This window comes from Oryzias latipes, chromosome 17 (genome assembly GCF_053564925.1).
Source record: "Oryzias latipes strain Hd-rR chromosome 17, Olatipes_Hd-rR_3.1".
NCBI lineage: Eukaryota > Metazoa > Chordata > Actinopteri > Beloniformes > Adrianichthyidae > Oryzias > Oryzias latipes.
This window is the reverse complement of record NC_136253.1, coordinates 18742978-18758119: the sequence shown is the minus strand read 5'-3', so window position 1 is coordinate 18758119 and position 15142 is coordinate 18742978. Positions and strand designations below refer to the sequence as shown.

Here is a 15142-nt window from a genome sequence, read left to right as displayed (position 1 = left end):
GAGGCTGGTTTGAAGCGACTTGAATGGCTCAGTTGGCTGCTTGTAGGACTGGCACATGGGAAATTGTGGTTCATTTCCCAGGGGGTCGCAATGAACTTCATCCAGTCTGGGTCTTTGGGCAAGACCCTTTGTGCTACTACCTAACTATGTAGCCACAAGAGGGCTCAAGTCTGGGTCTCCCTGTGCCATTCCCCAACCTGAATAAAATACAGGGTTATGTTAGGAAGGGCATCTGGTGTAAAATCTCTGCCAAGCCACCTGTGGAAATTACACCCCCTACGTGAGTCAGTAAATGGGTGTGAGATGAGACAATTTTGTGAAGGGTCTGCAACCAATAATGGAAAGAACAATCCTTCCATATCTAGATGTCTGATTAACATCTAATTTCCTCAGTCACCACACTATTCTAGTTCTCATGTACACAGCACATGCCTACACCCTTATTAGATATGGGCAGCTATCTGAACATCTGATTAAGAAACAGATTTATCCTTGATAATCTGTTACCTTACTGCTAGTATCCTCATTTGTCCGATTTGTGCTTTTTTGAGGATGTGTTAAATGGCAAAAAATCTAATAACATTTAACTTTTGTAGCCAAACAAAGTCAGATCCTTGCTGTATAGAAGCCAACTATTTTTTCTTTCTTGAAGAAAAGCAGTGTAGCGTGATTTGCAAAGTCGTGAGCTCAAGTATGTCCTTATGCAACTAGATAAGACCAGAATCCTCAGAATAAAAACCAGGAAATTGTAGTCCATTAGTCTCCACATTCTCATGAACTCTGTAAGAAATCAAAAATTGCTCTGAAGCCACTAGGGTTTCCTTATCAGATTTCTGAAGTGCATGTAAATGCATCAGATCTGATGAATGCAATTATCTGATTACTGCCAAGATCAGATCTTAATGGTTCAATAAACAGCTTCGCTGATGATAATCTTCTATTCCAGATGGGTGTGTAAACTTGTAAAACCCCAATTTTGGTTCAAATCTTGCAAACGTGAGTTTGTGCAATACAAATAATATTAATTTCAAGTAAAAAATTGTTCCTAATTTGTACATTTTCTCCTCACTTTGGGTCTCTATTTAGCTGTCATAACCCATTGAAATGAACCTATTTTGAAGCACAAATTGAGTTTTTTCACAATATAGTTTTGCTCTGCACGCCTCAAGACACAACTCTTCGCCTTGGTTTGAGTTGTAGTTTGATTACCGTACAATGCAGTCTAAAATTTATTAAAGTAAGTAAGGCTCCCCAAAACCCCCTGGAAGCTGTCCCATTTTTGAAATGTGTCTTATTACTACAATGTAGATAATCAAAGGAATAGTAGAGCTGTTGGGTGTTTTTTACCATATTTCAATCAAATCAAACAATTAAATTATACATGTGCCATGCTGTTTATTTTAGAACTATTAGGTGTAAAGGGAACCGAGGAAGGCTCTGGGCAATTCTGTTCCATCCATGTTTTGGAGTAGAAGTATTCACAGTTGCTATTCTGCAGACTATAAACAAAAGACGCGTTGCTGATGTCACTCTTTGGCCAATCAATGGTCTAGAGTCTGCTAACACTGCAATCCAGTTGTTGTCCAGACATTTTGAACCACTGCCTTAAGCATTCTAAAAAAGCATGGCACAGCATGCAACGACATGAAACGCGAAAAAGCATGAATCAGCGTAGAGCCAGACCGAATAGGGCTTATGGTAGCTGGCTTAGAGTGTTTTAACTGCTTTAATTAAAGCGTTAAGATTCGAAAAGGTTCCAGTGTTTGTTTTTTTTGTTTTTTTGTTGGAGTCATATTTCTTACAATGCATTTATGGTTAAAAACAGATTTGGATCTGAGTATCTTTTGTTCTATTTTAAAAGTGTTCCCAGTGGTCTTTTTTTTATGATTATACCGTTTTGGCAAAAAATCCCCCAAACTGTGCCGTTATCTTGGACATAGTTTCTAGAGAGCGGCAGTAGTTCATTAGAAATGTCACCTCTGGGGCTGTTGGCCCATAATAACCCCACTACCACTTCCTGTCATTCATCTGTTTACACTCTCTCCTGCTAGCTTGCAGCTGCTCACAACCCCAACTTAACGTAACAACAAAAATGACAATTATTTGTGTTGGAAAAAGTCTAAATCTACAATGTCAGAGTTTGTGACTTGCAAGGGTTCCATGTTTTACCAGCTGCAGTTTCTGTGCCACTCAACAAAGAAAAAAAAATCCTTACCACTGTTGTAATTAAATGATGAAAAACAATTAAAAATTGTGTTGAAGTTGGGTCTTTCCTCCCAAAAGGTCAGGTTCGTCAATATTTATTTAGTCTCTAGGATGTAAACATTAACTTTAGCTTTTTAGATCTAGTTTGTCTTATATGTAGCAAATTTCGATGAATGACTTGTAAACATTTTCCAGTGAAACTGACCACAACGCCCTTCAAACGCTCGACTTCCCGAGCCGTGATTTAGACCGTTTGTTGTCTGTGGTCGGCTCTAATCGAAAGTGAACCCCTGCCTGCCAATCTCTGCCCAGGCTGAAAAGTAGAGATGTTGCAGCTCAGCAACTAACTGCATCCCTGATATGTTATCTCCACAGATTCAGGTGCACACGGCTCTGATATCTCTGCTGTCAGACTACAATGAAACAGCAGTTAATTACCATGCAGATTTATCACTTTCTTTCTTTCTGCCTGTCCTGCCCGCCGGTTGCTGCGCTGTAATACATGAGCTGTCAGAACCCTTTTTTGCAGGGCTGCCGCATCATCAGTTAGTCATCAGTTTTTGTTGGTAGAACAGTGTTTTGCAATCCTGGCCCTCAGGTATACCTGGTCTGGATGTTTTACTTTATTCCCTTGTCTAACACACCTTATTCCAGTCATCAGCTCTGCAGCGACCTGATAACACGGTACAGTTATTTACACCGGGTTTGTTAGTCAAAATAAAAAAGAGGGCGGGTTATTAAAGGACGAAGATAGGAAAACACTGAGTTAGAAGATGAATGTACACCGTGAGAGCGCAAGAAAATGAGTCCTTCAACAAGGGTTTAGTCTAAAAACTGAGCTAAAAGATAAACATGTTTGGTCTAAAACAGCCTGCAGCACCATCAAATGATGACCTTTCTCTGAAACAGGATGCTGGGTGATGATTGGATAATTATGTAAATGTGAGTACCATCTATCACTCCAGCACACATGGGTAACAATGATTGTTGAGTCTTTAATGATCAAAAACCACCTGGCTCCAATTTCGGACTTCTGAAATGTTCAAGGGAATATATATTTTAGTGTCAAGATAGCAGCTGAACGTTCAGTGTTCTGGCAAACCACCACACTTCAATGAGCTTTTGTTTCTAGACATAAAAGAATGATGATCCAAACATGCCCCCTGTGTACAATTTTCCTCTCGCACTTTCAGCCCTTAGCTGATGGCACAGAGTTGTGCCTGCTGTGGCTGACTTTAGACGGCTACACACCCACCACATATGACCCAAATCTGCGTTTTCTTTGCCTTCGAGGCCATGCTGGGCCCTCACAACACTTGTCAGGGCCTAGTCTTTTCATCTGCTTCATGTAAAACATACCCCAAATCAAGCTTGACCAAGGCCATTACTTTTAGATCAGGCTGACCCAAAAAATCTCAGTCAGGGATGCAATTAAATGACACAGTGTTGGCTAAAACCGGCTGAAACAAGGCCGTGGTGCATCGAAAATTGTGGCTTATTTTGCATACTAGACTTCTTATGCTCAGTCATCCAATAAAGGACATCTTTAGTACGCATAAGTCGATTTTTTTCTTTTTTTTTTCTTGGGGGGAGGGGGGGGGGGGGGATTTGGTTTCCGCCTTGCCTGCCCATGTGTCAAAGGGTTCTTGAGCAAGACACTGAACCCCACCTTGCTCCTCCTGGTGGTTATAGGATGGCGCCAGGGTTTGGCGGCGGAGCCGACATCAGCGTGGGGATGTGGGTGAATGGGACCGTGACTTTTAATGGCTATAGGCCTTCAAAGAAGGTAGAAAATCGCTATATAGAGGCAGTCCCACACAGCCTCTATGTACATTTTGCATGGAAGAAAATTGGTCATATACGTGGAAAAATGAGAAAAGTTGTGCTTTTTAGGTGAAAATTTCACAGATAATTCACAAATTATCCACCTTAAAACCATGGAAGAAGTACAAATGACCGCACAAAGAACATGTAAATCAACGTAGAGCATGAACCGTGCGTGATTATTGCGCTGTTTATATGCAATTCATTAGCGATTCAATTACATAATTTAAACCTGATATGTGCGCCGTATATGCCATAAAAAAGTTATACATGGTACATGCATGAAAAGACTGTTAGACATACATGGAACAGTCTTGCAAAGCCACAAATTTGCATATATATCTAGCAAAAATCGGGCACAATTGCGTAAGATTGTCCTAATAATTGTGTATAAACTGCTTAATTCTCAAAAGGAAAAAAAAACGCCCTTACATTTTAAAAATCTAACCAAAATTCCAGAACCAAAATACAATTACAAAAAAATGAAACAAAATAAAAATGAAACAAAATAAAAACGAAACGCAAAATGTGCGGTTTCAGTTTTTTCAAATGTGTCCTCAATGCCTGCATACTAAATAAAAGTTTTATAATTAGTATGGAGCATATCCAGTATCACTTCATGCCAATTAACTTTCCGTTGAAATAATGGAAACATGTCATCATTCAATCAATGAATGAATCTTTTCTGGTTTCTTATTGTGTTTTGTTCTTAAATGTTTTATTTTGTTTTCCAAAAATTTCATTCTTTGTTCCATTTAATTTCTCTTAGAATTGTTATTTGATTAATGGAATTTTGTTTTGATTTCTAAAATATTATGTTGGTTTTTAATTTTTTGTTTGTTATAGTTGTTGTGATTTTTAATTTGCTTTTTGCATCGAGGGATTTGCACTTCCGGGCCACCGTACTGTGCTTTTCTTTAGGAAAAAAAAAGTCTCTGGGAAGCCCCTTTGGGGGTGCTTTTTTTAGTGTGCCGATTTGAGCGTGTAAAGTCATTCCTCAGGGGCATGTCACAGTGTTAAATGGCACACACTGCTCACAACCCACTTCCCCAGAATCTCTTCCCGGGAACTCTGTGGACTCTTGACACTAAACGGTGCACACAGACAGGCAGGCAGAGGCACAAGCCCCACCTTCGACTCAACATGCAAGCACACAGGCCTGACAGTTTTGTCACTTTGGTCTGTCAGAGTCTGTGCTTGGCAGCTTGGCTTTGTGTTTGAAGCTTCGTTTTACATAAGAGAGGCTCGCCAGTCGATGGGCGGCAGCTTGGGCCCAGCATGTGTTTTGGATGGATGTCCAATTAGAGAAGCCTCCACTCTGAAACTCTGTCCGCCTAATTAGAAAAGACTGCGAGTGAAAGCCAGTTCAGGGCAAGAGGAGCTGCACTCTGAAGACAGGGAGATTTGGCCGTCAAGAGCTGATAGCAGCTTTCCTTTTCTCTTTCCCCTCTCTGTCTGCTGAGAGACAGGTTAGCCCTTCCACTTCTGAAAGCTTCGAGGTAGAGCTCTTTAATAGCATGAAAAGCGCGCTTGCTGAAGCGATCTTTGTTGTTTTCCTCTGTGGTTATCACACTTTATCCTGATTTCAAACACTTTTCTCATTGCACAACCCTGCTCACAGAAACAGGGTGGCCTTGGGTTAGTCTGTCTGTTGTGAATTTGAAAACCACATGATCTTTCCTGCAGCGTTCTTCGAATGCAAAAGATTCATTTCGTCAAGTTTTTTATTTTCAGTGGATTTGTTTTAAGACATACAGTGATTTCTTTTTTTAAGGATTATTTCACAGCAAGAGTTTTAGTTTGATCTATTGAAGAATAGGCCTAACTAATTCCAACTGCTGTTGGAAGGCTTTTATTCTGCTGCACATTTATGAGGTCAGGCACTGATGTTTGGTTCCAGTTCATCTGGTGACTGTCCAGTGGGGCTTAGGTCAAGATTTTATGCGTGCCAGTTGTGTTTTTTTTTTTTGCATCAAAACCATCCATCCTTATCTTCATGGTTCAAGCACATGAGCACAGTTGTGTTTTCTACAAAGAGTGAAAGAATAGCATTCTTCAAACGGTCAGATTGTCCTTCACAGGAACTTCAAGAGGACTGACACCTGGTGTTATGCACAAATACAGTTGTCCCCAAAGCACAGTTTGTTTGGCAGGTGGGACCATTCTGTTTCATGCTCAGACAGGATTAAGCAAATTGCGCAGAGGCCAGCTTGTGAACGTGAGCCAGTGGATGATTTAGTGGAGTCTGAATCAGTACAAATCTGGTTTGGTCGATAAATAGGCTTGGATGCAACTCTCTAAAGCTGTATTGGTTACGTGACATCCATGTTAAGGGTCAATTACTACAAACAACTGATTATAAATCCACAATATACTTCAAACTCAAAACTACTGGCATTCAAAAACATAGTTAGTTCGTTAGTTAGATAAAGTTGTTCACCTAAATTAATAATTTGTTGCCACAATTCAGTATTTTTTGTGCACAAATTAATAGTTTATGGGCAAAAATACTAAGTTTGTGCGGACAAAATACTAATTTGTTGCCACAAATTGCTAACTTGTGCCCACAAAATGCTGTTTTGTGCCCCCAAAATATTCATTTGTACCCACAAAGGGTTCATTTGGATGTACCCATTTATGGACACAAACTAATTTGTTCCCACAAAATTCTGATATGTGTGCACAAACTACTAGTTGAAGGCCACAAATTACAAAATTGTGGCAACAAAATGCTAATTTATGCATACAAAATGAGCATGTTAATTGCATTTTGTGCGCACAATTTTGCAATTTGTAACTGCAACTTTGCATTTTGTGCACAAAATTTTTTATATTTGTATTTTCAATTACTACTACTTATTTGTGTTCACCAAATACTACTTTTTGCTTTTAAAATAATAAATTGCACCCAGAAAATACTAATTTGTGCACACAAAGTATTATTTGTGCACACAAAATGCTGATTTGTTGCCACAAATACTAATTTGTGCCCACAAATGCTAATTTGGACCCACAAAAAGTTTATTTATGACCTCAAAATGCTCATGCATACAAAATAGTGATTTGTACCCACAAAATGCTACTCTGTGCATACAAAATTCTGATTGTGCCCATAAAATACCAAATTATTTTCCACGGAATACTAAATTGTGGTGATAATTTAATACTTTGAGGGAACTTTTTTATTTTATTTTAAATAACATGTTCGGGGCTCTGTTGAGAACAGCACTGAATAGCTTTTTCCCTTCTAAACATTGGTTGATGGTAAACCAAAAGAAAACAGTGTGCACTGGTTCTGAATGGATGTGGTGACTGAAACAATGACTTCCTTCCTTAAGCCTGTTATTTCTAGACAGCGCAGACCAGGGAGAAGTCAGACTGGTAAATGACTGCACTCTTTTATGGTTGGGTGCAGACTTCTGGAGCGATAAGGCCCTAAGAGGCTCATCCCCAACTTTAAAAGAGAGAAACTTCACAGTTTGCACACAACTGTCAGGTGATGCTCTTTTGAAATTCATCAGACCAAGACTCGCTCATCTGACAAAATGGTGAGCCACAGAGCTACCAAAAGCTGCCTTTAAAAGGACCCAATGCAAATCATTGGCTTAGATGACCACAAACTCCAGCTTATATTTTGTTACACTATAACCTATGGACCATGGAATATCCAGCAGCAATATTTTATGAACTGTTGTTATTTCATCATTAAAAATGTGCTTTACTGACTTTACTGTTTTGTGCCTCACTTTCATCATTTTATTGTTTTTGTGTGCATTTGTACAGCCATCCCCTCAGCACCACGCAACTTGATATCCAGCGTAAACGAGACCTCGCTCTCCCTGGAGTGGGAGGAGCCTGATGATACAGGCGGGCGGAGTGACCTCGTTTATAACGTTGTGTGCAAGAAGTGCCTGCGAGACAGCAGCCCGTGCATGCGCTGCGACGACAACGTGGAGATCTCGCCGCGCAGGCTGGGCCTCAGGCTAAGAAAGGTGGTGGTGCGGAAGCTGCAGGCCCACACCCGCTACAGCTTCGAGGTGCAGGCCGTCAACGGGGTGTCTGGGAAAAGCCCCACCTCCCCTAGCTACTCCACGGTCAACATCACCACCAACCAGGCTGGTTAGTAGCAGATCTGTCAATGACATTGGATGTGTCCACGTGTTAATTCATAGAGTGGTCGCAATCAATACCACTTAGCATTAGGACTGGATAGGCTGGTTAGGGATCCCACTTTCAGTCAATGTCAATGAGCTTCCTAATGAGTTTTTAGTATCCACAGAGGTTCTAACACAAAGAGTAAACACAGTGGAAGGAGCTCATTGAGAGTGACGGATGGACAAACACTCACGTGGAGTCCTGCTTTGCCGAAAGCTACGAGAAGGGCAGAACATCCCTGTTTTTATCTCCAGTCACAGCACTCAGCAGCGTACATGCGCTTCTTCTTATCATACATCAACTGCAATGTCACATTTTCAGCAGTTCCACTAAATATATGCAACGTCATCTCCTGCCGAACCGTGCAGAGTCTTTACAGGCTGCAATTACTCTTCCAGTTAACCGGCACTTAATCCACCTCACTGCAGTTCATGATCAACTGAGTCACTTACAGGCCTCACAAATCAATAAACTGCTGAACAGTGAAGGTGAATCATCTGCATCTTACACTGTTCACACCATAGAGTTATGAATAGCATTTCTCTCAATTTGGAAATATATTTCACTTGAAAAACCTGCAAGTTTCTTGCATGGGTGGAATATGAAGCCCCTGCTTTTTGGTGTCCACCTGCAGCGCCATCAGCAGTGCCCACTGTTCACCTGATGCGGTCCACTGCAGACACGCTCAGCCTATCCTGGCTGCCCCCAGAGAAACCCAACGGGGTCATCCTTGACTACGAGGTTAAATACCAGGAGAGGGTAAGCGTTGGCTTTCTCTTACTTTATGTGTCAGGAAGTTTACTTTTTCCGGCTTACAAAGAGAACATCTGTCTTCTGGTTCAGCAGCTGCTATACAGACAGTAGGAATATTGTAGTCAGACCCTGCCTGGTCAAAGATCAGCATTTGGAGTTAACTAAGCAGGGAAAGTAACTCTCTTTGTACAGTACTAATAAGATTTATATGTTTCACCTGAAAAATGTTGGGTCAGCAGCTGAATGTGTTGAAATTAGAGGTTCTTCCATCAATACATGCACATTTCGTGTTGCTACAGTTTAGCTTGGTACAAGAAAATCTAGATGTTGTGCTGAGACTCACTTTTGATTTACAAACCTAAATAATGCAACTTTGTGTTAAAATACTGACAAAATGCTTAAATGCTTTGATCATTTTTCGGGGGGTGAGAGTTTTTTTTGTTTAACAAATTCAAGGATTTTCCAGCATGAGTTTTATGTCTCTTTAACCTGCCGTCTACAACCAACAAACAAGTCTTCATCAGCTCTGCTTATGTTTTGTTCAAACTTGAGTTAAAGTCTATATCATGCAAAATCAACTTTTTCAGCTTTTAAGTGTATTATGATGATAATTCCTCACTATAAACAAACCTCCAAGTAGTATTTTAATCCATCCACGCATTATTGAATTTAACATTTTTTTATTTTAACCAGACCTGATTACTACCAAATCTGTAGATTCAAAACAATTCTGTCCGACAAAGATCTCAAAAGACATGATGGATAAACTCACTGACAATCTGCAAAGGGTTAAGAGGATTTTGGGATTCCAGAGCTGATACCTACTGAAAAAAAAAAAAAAAAACAGGAGAAACTTCCCAGGACTGACTAAGTGTCCAAAGCAACTCCAGGAGCACAATAACGCCTCATCCAAGAGGTCGTAAAAGAACCAGAACAACCCGTAAAGAACTGCAGGCCTCACTTGACTCAGTTTAAGGGCAGAGTTCATGATCCATCTATAAAAAAAGACCCCTGACCCTTCAAACATAGGCATGTTCATGGCTGCTTTGATATGACGCAATGCAGATGGATCTGAAAAAATGCTGCTGCTGTTTGTGGAAGTGAGCAAACTCCCAAAGACGACTGTTGCAGAATTTAATCAAAGACAAAGTGGTGGATTCCTGTTGTCATGGAGACACAGATCCTGGACTTCTTTTTTTCAGGGCCAGGCCATGTCCCACACTGTGACATCTCAGCACAGCTCTGCCAAGGTGGAGGGTTTGAGGGCAGCTACACCCTACGTGGTGCAGGTCAGGGCTCGCACTGTTGCTGGGTACGGACGCTACAGCAACCCCATGGACTTCAGCACCAGCCTGCACAGTATGCACCATTTCCTATTTGCTTTTGCATGATGTCCCGGCCAATGTGCTGACAGTTTTCTTAACGGCAGTTCAGGCTCAATGGCTTTTATGAACCCCCTAACTGTCGGTCATTACACATCGGCCGGCCTCTAATCCCCCTGCTGTTATTTATTCCTCTGTCTGTGTCTGTGTGTGTGTGTGTGTCTTTGTGGGGTTCAGGAGACCCTCAGAAGTCCGTACAGGACCAGCTGCCCCTCATCGTGGGCTCGGCGTCCGCCGGTCTGGTGGTCATTGTTGCTCTGGTGGTTATCGCCGTTGTCTGTCTGAAGTAAGTGTGTGATTTACACTCCGGACAACCCTGACTACATGTTTCACTGTGTTAATTAAACTTTGAACAAAGCTGCTCATTAAATTTTAAGATGATTTCAAAGGGATGTGTACTTTGAGCTCCTCTAAGTGCTTTGGCTCCACAGAGGAGGGGGGGCGTTGCAGGAAAAAAAAATAGCAGAGCTACTCCTCCTCCCTGGCTTGGGATTAAATCTGCTTCTGGTGTTGGTCATTAGCTGGACTCTCTGTACCTGGAAATGCCTCAGTTGATTACATGAATGTGACTTTGTCCGTTTGCTGCTTGTTTACAGGAAGCAGCGCAGCGGGTCAGAGCTGGAGTACACGGAGAAGCTGCAGCAGTACAGTGAGTTTATGTGTTCAGATGGAGAGCTGTCCCCTGTGCTCGTACAGTCATGCCAGCCGAGATAAACAACTGATTTAGTCAATTATCCAATCACCTGTTTGAGTCAAAAAAACATTTCCCTTTTGCCTCGGAGGAAGCTAAAAAATATAAAGTGGAGACACATGCAGAAGGATAATAATTCGATACTGGAGAAGCAGAAGCTGTTCATATACTGAAGCTGTGGTGTCTATTGATCATGAATTTCTTTTCTACAAGGTCTGGCTGAAGAAATTTTAGTACGCACAACACTCCTGCATTCCTCTTTTTTCCGTACCACTATCTCACACTATATAGCTCCTGCTTTTTATGATTTATTGTTACATCTTGTTATATTGCACATTTGCTTTAAGAGTAAAATACACTCACTTTGTTAGGTACACCTTGCTAGTACTGGTTTGGACCCCCTTTTGCCTTCAGAACTGCCTTGATCCTTGGTGGCATACATTGAACAAGGCACTGGAAGCATTCTTCAGAGTTTGGTCCATATTGACAGGACAGCATCACGGTGTCCAGTGAACTCCTTGTCGTGTTCAAGAAACCAGTCTGAGATGATTCCAGATTTACGACATGGTGCGTTATCCTGCTGGACGTCGCCATCAGAAGATGAAATACTGTGGTCATAAAGGGATGGTCGTCTTCATGGTGTAACCATGCTCAACTGGTACTAAGGCGCCCAAAGTGTGCCAAGAAAAATAACCCCCACACCATGACACTACCACCACTAGCTTGAACCAAGGCAGGATGGATCAATGCTTACATGTTGTTGATGTCAAATTCTGACCCTAGAATTCCAATGTGGCAGCAGAAATAGAGACTCATTAGATCTTCAATCTTCATCAATCTTCCATTGGCCAATTTAGTTGAATCTGTTAGAATTGTAGCCTCAGTTTCCTGTTCTTGGCTGACAGAAGTGACGCGCGATGTGGTCTTCTGCCTCAAGGTTGGAGATGTTGTTTGTTCAGAGATGCCCTTCTGCAGACCTCGGTTGGAACCAGTGGTTATTTGAAATACTGTTACCTTTCTATCAGCTGGAACCAGTGTGGTTGTTCTCCTCTGACCTCTGGCATCAACAAAGCATTTCTGCCCACAGAACTGCTGCTCACTGGATATTTTCTCTTTTCTTTGGAACATTCTCTGTAAAACCCTAGGGATGGTTGTGGGCGAAAATCCCAGTAGATCAGCAGTTTCTAAAACACTGAAATACTGGCAACAACAACCACGCTCAAAGTCACTTCAGTCACCTTTCTTCTACATTTTTATGCTCAGTTGGAACTGCAGCGGATCGTCTTGACCATGTCTACATGTCTGAATGCATTGAGTTGTTGCCATGTGATTGGCTGATTAAAAAATTGCATTAACGACTAGTTGGACAGGTGAGCCTAATAAAGGCCAATGAGTGTATAAACGAGCTACTAGCTTGTTGATAAATACATTTTGGACAATTGCAATTTAAAAATATTTCTTTGTTTTAACCTGATGGATATAAAAGCTGGAGTCTCCTGGAAAGCCAGATTATCTTTATCTTTAACACCAGCTCTAACACCTGCACAGTCAATTACACAAGTAATGCCTGAATGAATGCATAAGCAGAAGAGTATCATTATGATTTGTTAGTTTTTGCTTTGCAGTTGATTGTACAAATATCAGCTTGATTGCATGTCAGTGCAGGAAGACGAGTCTGCTGCCGTGCTGGGAGGTTGTAAATATGTTTGCTGTTGATTTATGTTTAACACTTAGGTCAGCCTGCTAATGCTGCACTCCTGTCTGCAGCTGTGATTGGCATGCCTGCCCATTCACTCCAGCGTCCACTGTGCTCTGAATCAGCCGTTTGGTGGCGTTGAATGACATGTCAGCCAGACCTCTTGACTCTTGACAAAGTCGTGAGTGTGATTTGATGGAAGTACCGTGGAGATATGTCACCTACAGGAAAATGGCACCCCTGTTCTGTCAATCACACTAGATGCTGTACTAGTTAACTGCCACCATCTATTTAGGTGACATGTACCAGGGTATCCATCCCTCCATATAAATGGTAAATGGCGTATACTTATACAGCACTTTTCTACCTTCTTCGAAGGCCCAACGCGCTTTACAGTCAGAGTCCCATTCACACACAAGGTCACACACTGATGGCGGCTCTGCTGCCGAACACTGGCACCAATCTTCCACCAGAGGCAGGGTGGGGTTCAGTGTCTTTCCCAAGGACACTTCGACACATGGGGGGATCAGGGGGGAATCGAACCTGTAATATTACTATCGGAGGTCGACCGCCCTAACACGGCACCACGGCCGTCCGTTATAGATTCCAACTTCCTTCTATGGTTGAGAATCAAGCATGCATGAGCAGGTTCACAGGTAGTTAAGCTCTACAGGCATTAAACTAATTTAAACCTGAGTTTTGTCCTTAAGGTTAGTCTAGATTAGGGGTGTCCAGACTCAGACCCCGGGGGGCTGATCTATATAGGGGCTAAGGCTGCACGATAGGAGGAAAACTCCCAATTTGCAATATCAGTGATTAATGTTGCGATGACAATATAACTTGCGATACATGAACAAATAGCAACAACTAAATACATCATTTCTATTTCACTGCAATAGTTTAAATAAGAGTCAACATAACTTAAATTACATTCCAAATGGCCCACATCTACATAGGATGCGTACATCTAACATAAAAGTAGTCCATCCAATTGGTAAAATGCAAAAAGGGATTTATTTGATTTGTTAAATAAAGATTGTTTTAGCACATTTAAGGAAACCATTTATTTCAATTTTTGCTGACTTTTGCGTATTGCACAGCTTGACATTGCGATAACGATAAATTAGCGATTTATTGTGCAGGCCTACTAGGGGCCCTGAGGAAACTCACAAATTTTCCTCAACTCTGCTTCACTTTCAGTTTTTAATTTGAGATGAAGCTGCTGTCTCAAACAAAGCCATTTCTCCACAAAATATAAAATTGATCAATCAACAATTTTGCTGCAGGTGTGATTAAAACCAAAGAAGCAGAAAAAGAAAAACCCACAATAATGCAAGCAGTGCTGCCTTCAAATGCAGTGCGGAAAATCTGTTTTTCTGTGATTTTGTAACCCTGCTCTGCCTTTAGTCAGTCAAAATGGAGAGTACACAACAATTGTGTTACAGCTGTGCTTATTTATATAGAATTGTTAAAACCTATTTTAAAAAGTTATTCAGTTCCTATAATTTTACTAAAAGATATTACACACAATACACCACAAGACCTAGAAAAATCCTTTAAAAAAATCAAGAATCTTTAGGTCATTATAATAACAATTATAATAAAATAAAAACACCCTTGATCTAGATGAACAGAGTATGAATCTCCCAATTCATGAGCTTGACTTTTTTTTGGATAAATATGTTATCTTAGTTAGTCAGAAATGAAGATGTTGTCTCAATTAAAACAAGCTATGTTACATTTAGCATCATGCTCTTCGTGATAGCTGCAGTTTTTTTGTCCCTGACCTTAGTGCATGGACAACTTTGCACACCATATTAGGAAGACTTTAGAAAACCAATAAATGCAAAAAAACAAACAAAAAAAATGTCCAAGTTTTCAAACAAACTATCCAATAAAAAAGTAATATCCAATAAAAAAAGTAATGCCATATACTTATAAGGCACGTTTGTACCTTGATTCAGACCTAAAGAGCTCAACAATCTTTGCTGCCAAGCTAGGCAAGTTGCTATCTTGTTGGGTTCAGCATCCTGCTCAAGGAAACTTCAAATAGGCAGTCAAGGCAGGAACCAAACCTGTGATGTTTTGATCAGAGTTTGACCACTCTACCATTGCAACACAGGTGCCCTGGTGGAATCACAGTGGGCCTGAAGACAGCTGAGTAAAGCTCTGGGGACCCTATCTAATGAGCAAAACACAAAATCATGCCCACTGTCAGAGCAGCAAACACAGCCAAGAATGGAATGTCAAAAAACAACCTACTTAGCAAATTGAATTTGTGTGATGTAACTCAGCCTGTGTAAGTGTGTGCTGTAATATTGTGCACAAATGCTACTAACTGCCAATTAAAGCAACAGACTAAAACAGTCTTTTGTCACTTTTCTCCTCAGTGGTTAAACAGTAATTTATCATACCAACAATAACACACTTGAGAGG

General features: G+C 40.9%; 1 protein-coding gene across 2 annotated transcripts in view; it reads left to right on the top strand.

The window, feature by feature from the left end:
- ephb3a (eph receptor B3a) overlaps positions 1-15142 on the top strand; it is a 51317-nt gene that overhangs the window by 18181 nt on the left and 17994 nt on the right. For both annotated transcript variants that reach the window (XR_002875066.2, XM_023965036.1), the window contains exons 5-9: positions 7813-8148; positions 8819-8943; positions 10140-10296; positions 10497-10605; positions 10916-10968. Coding sequence is in view for 1 of the 2 variants with exons in the window: in XM_023965036.1 (XP_023820804.1) it covers positions 7813-8148; positions 8819-8943; positions 10140-10296; positions 10497-10605; positions 10916-10968 (780 nt within the window). In the remaining variant the exon portion in view is untranslated. The remainder of the gene's footprint in view (positions 1-7812; positions 8149-8818; positions 8944-10139; positions 10297-10496; positions 10606-10915; positions 10969-15142) is intronic.